Below are 4,379 nucleotides of genomic sequence, written 5' to 3' on the forward strand. Positions count from 1 at the left end.
ATACTAGAACATTAGAGTAATGAGGTGATCCTTTAATCATAAAATAAAAAGAAAAATAAAAAAACAAATTTAAAGAATTATTTTCATATGAAGGGTATTCTGGTAATTAACTAAAGACCCCACTACCTTTAAACCAACCAGAGTCAAAGAGTCAAAAGTTGATACAAACACACAACCCATAAAACCGATAAGCAGTAAGCAGTATTGCATTATTTCATACGCCACCGTAAAACCACCCATCATCTTCATACGTGTCGCTCTCTCATTCGTTTATCCCATTTCTCTGGGATTCAGAAGCAAATACTAAAAACAAAATTAAATTCAACAACACACACACAAAACATATGCATCACTCTCTCTCGTGTGCTTTTTCACACTCTGAAAAAAAAAAATCCCAAAATTTTATATCTTTTTGTCTTTTATTTCATTTTGCTTACATCTTCCAAATGACATCAATTTTCAATTTCTTTTACCCACCTTTTGATCTTTCCGTTACAGTTTAGTTTTATTCATAATTCAACTCTTATATACATAGATAGATATAGACAGATACATAAGCTGTACGTATAATGCTGCTGCAACAAGAAGTAATGGAGGAGATTTATGTGAGTAATGGCGGTTGTGGTGATAGTAGTGAAGAAGAGCTGTCCGTACTGCCACGTCATACTAAGGTGGTGGTTACTGGAAACAACAGAACAAAATCTGTTCTTGTTGGTTTACAAGGTGTTGTTAAGAAAGCTGTTGGTCTTGGTGGTTGGCATTGGCTGGTAAATTCTTGTTTTTTATTTTTATTTTAGTTTTTTTATTTGATAATGTGATGATTTAAGTGGGTTTTTGTTGTTTTGAATTGGGTGTCTAAGTAATTAGTTAAAAGATTGTTTCTTTAATGTATATTAAATTAATTGATATTTTTAATTGGGAATAAAATGATAGTAAATGATTAGTTTAATAAAAAGATGGATTTTTAGTCAGTGATCTAAGGAATTTAACAGGGTTCTAATTATTGTTTAATTATGTTTCTAAAGACAACTGAATGATTATTTATTGACTTTCAATGCTATTTCTGGTGTAATGCATGTGATTCAAATTGTAATTTTGTAGTTTTTCATTAATATTTAATTTAAAGAATTAGGGTTTTTGTTCTCCCATGTTTGAATTTTAAAAACACCATTATTCATTTCTGCAGCTTTTAACCTAAAAATATCAATACAAAAGCTAGTTCAAGTTACATATATTACTATTATTATACTCTTTCAATTGACTTATGATCTTTAATTTAATTTTAAACAACAAGCTTTCAATTAATTAGTCTTGTCTTTGCTTATATCTTTTTTTTTTGTTTTTTACTTGGCTTGATCTGATAAAAAAATAACCTTGGATGATGGTAATTAATGTTTTTGGTCATCCATTAATCTTTCTATCTAGTTTGTTGTAGCTATTAATGTTTATATCTCCCTGATCCTGTTGTCATAAACCCATTTTGCTGCTCTGTTTTTTATTTATTTATATTTATATATTTTGAATTTGAAATTCCATATTTAGTTAATGATGTGTAAAAGTATGGGCTGCAATTGCACAAATGTCAGATAAGTAGTCACACTAATTGTGTTTCAAGTCATGCATTTTAAGACTCTGTTTGGCACTTGACATGCCCTTTGTGTGCCTTTTTCCAACTAATTTATTATCTTTATAGTTGACTATGAAATAAAGCTTATATTTTTGTCTATACAAGTTAGTGACTTTATAACATAAGAATAATTTTGTGCACTACCCATGGTTTATTATTAATTGGTACTGCTAAAAATGCTATTATATCCCTAACTTGTAACAACATATAAAGAAATAAATTTCTTTTCCATAAATGCCTTCTACACCTTGACATCTTCATGAAATTTTGAAATATTTGTTAATTAATTTCTATTATTTATTGGAAATTTTCATCCGAACGTGTTATTGATTATTTTTTAGGTGCTCACAAATGGAATCGAGGTGAAGTTGCAAAGGAATGCGCTAAGTGTGATTGAAGCTCCAACTGGTAATGAAGAAGACGATGATCTCGAATTCGAAAACGGGCATTGGAATGTCTCTGATCCAGGTTAGTGTTTTGCTTTCTTAATGTAAATTTGAATTTGAATTATAATTTTATGCTCAAGAAATTATGGAATCGTATACTTTTTGAGCTGAAATTCACATTGTTACATTCATCATCATAATTTCAGAATAATTTTTTTTAGCAAAAAACAGAAATTTAAATGAAAATATATCAGAGGATCTTAAGTATTACAATTGATACAGAGAACGCTATGTTTGACAACTACCATATATTTGGAATATGGTGGTGATTAACAGTGAAATATTTATTTCAAAATCATACTATTTATTTCAAGACTTGTTATAAAATTGTAAATGCGGTAAAGTTTTCATGACAAAAGTGTCTTTTTTTGTAAAATAATTACTCTTTTTGCAGTTAATATGCATTGGATGCCTTAGCCACATGGTTGTACTTTAACTTTATTATTACTGTTAGAAACTAACTCTTTTATGAATTCCATTAAGGATGTGTTAGGATATGTTGTGTCCATATGGACCCCACAACCACCAGAAAATAATTGTGTCTTTGTAAATTTTATCCATGTTTTCAGCATCTGATGATACCCAAAAGTCGCAACGATCGAAGCACCGTCCACATAAACTGAATGGGTCGACACATAAGACCATTAACCGATCTTTATCTTGTGACTCGCAACCTAAGACCGCTTCTCGTGGGTCCGTGGTATGCAAACATTTTTTTCATTGCAAAAAGTATATGCATTTATTATGGAAACAGGATTTTGTTACCAAGTTTTACGTTTAAAATTGGGTAGTCCATTTCAAAAAAAAAAAGAAAAAATATTTAAAAGTTGCATCGTTTACATGTAATGTTAACAGAAAATTGATTTGAGTAAACTTGAGATGGCAGCCTTGCGAAGATATTGGCGACACTTTAATCTCGTAAGTAACAAATATAATACTGTATATAATATCACAAGTGTTGCACATTAATATTTATTTATTTTTTTGTATAGTTTGTATTTGTGTTGGTGAAGTTGATATTGGTTCGATTTACAGGCAGGTGCATTTCCTAATTCATCCAAGGAGGAGCTTATTGATATTGTTCAAAGCCATTTCATGTCGCAGGTATCGAGTTTTGGGTTCCGAGTTTTTATTGCTAATGATTGGGGAAAGAACGTGAAATATTGATCAGGGTTGGTGTTAGTATAACTGTTCCTTTTTTTTTTAACAGTAGAGGATCACCCTTTGTTCTGCACGTGAATGGGTCGAAATAGCTAATTTGTTAACAAATGTAAAAAGGGCCGTGTTGGATTGCCTTGACATCCTAACATATTTGTTTGCCCGTCTTTAATTTAGAAAAACTGGCAATGCTTTAATATGATCAAAAAAGGAACGGATAAGATGAAATTAGGATCTATTTATTCAAATAAAACAGTGTAGGAGCAGTGACGAAGCCAGGATTTTTTTTACCGGGTGCGAAATTTTTGGGTCATGGGATTTTGGGCAAAATATGGAGGTTTTGGGGGCAAAATATGGAGACCTAGTCGGCAAAATATGAAAATCCAAAATTTTAGGCCTGAAATGTCAAATTTACTGGGGCGGACCACCCACCCACCCCAACCACTTTTTTCCGCCCATGTTTAGGAGGATGTAAGCATTGGAATACACCTTAACGAATTTGACCCGTGGCAACAAGTTGTTAAGGTTTAAAACATTTACCCGTTTGAAGTATTCGAAATCAATGCAACCTAAAATAGACCTGCTATACTGTATACATATGGCACAAAATGAGCGAATACTAATATAGATATGTGTTGTGGTGTGAAGAAGTTGGACGAGTTGCAGGTGATCGTGGGGTTTGCACAGGCTGCAAAGAAGCTCAAGATGGTATGCAAATGACTCAAAGGCTGATATATTAATGCTTGTTGACTTTGACTTGACTAACCGATACTTGTTTCACTTATTGCTGCCTCCTTGTAAAATGTCTGTCTAATGATTCTGTCATTGGTTTGGTAGCTTTAATTTGTAGATATAATATGTAGAGTATGTCTCGAAACAAAGACCTGCAAACAACCTTGCCGTTTTTGGCTCTACAATGCAAGGCATTGCCTTTTTTCTTTTCGCCATTTTTGCAAACTTTCATTTATGTTGTGGCTCGCTACAATTTGGTAGACAATGTGCCATTGTCTTGTGATTCACACATGATTGTTTGTGTCATATTAAATCATCTTTACTTGTAACAACCTGCGCACCCGTAGTAGATATTGTCCGCTTTGACCTCCGAATCACTTATCATTCAGCCATCCACAGTGTCACGATTTTGCTTT

The 4,379-nt window shown here is 32.2% G+C and overlaps 1 protein-coding gene across 1 annotated transcript; it reads left to right on the forward strand.

The window, feature by feature from the left end:
• The first annotated feature begins 452 nt into the window (after positions 1–452).
• Positions 453–3,042, forward strand: LOC139868188 (uncharacterized). The gene is made up of 4 exons (XM_071856519.1): positions 453–767; positions 1,969–2,095; positions 2,643–2,773; positions 2,929–3,042. Exons 1-4 carry the CDS (start codon positions 570–572, stop codon positions 3,040–3,042), a joined length of 570 nt encoding a protein of 189 aa, XP_071712620.1. The 5' UTR covers positions 453–569.
• Positions 3,043–4,379: the final 1,337 nt, after the last annotated feature.

Source organism: Rutidosis leptorrhynchoides, chromosome 9 (genome assembly GCF_046630445.1).
Source record: "Rutidosis leptorrhynchoides isolate AG116_Rl617_1_P2 chromosome 9, CSIRO_AGI_Rlap_v1, whole genome shotgun sequence".
NCBI lineage: Eukaryota > Viridiplantae > Streptophyta > Magnoliopsida > Asterales > Asteraceae > Rutidosis > Rutidosis leptorrhynchoides.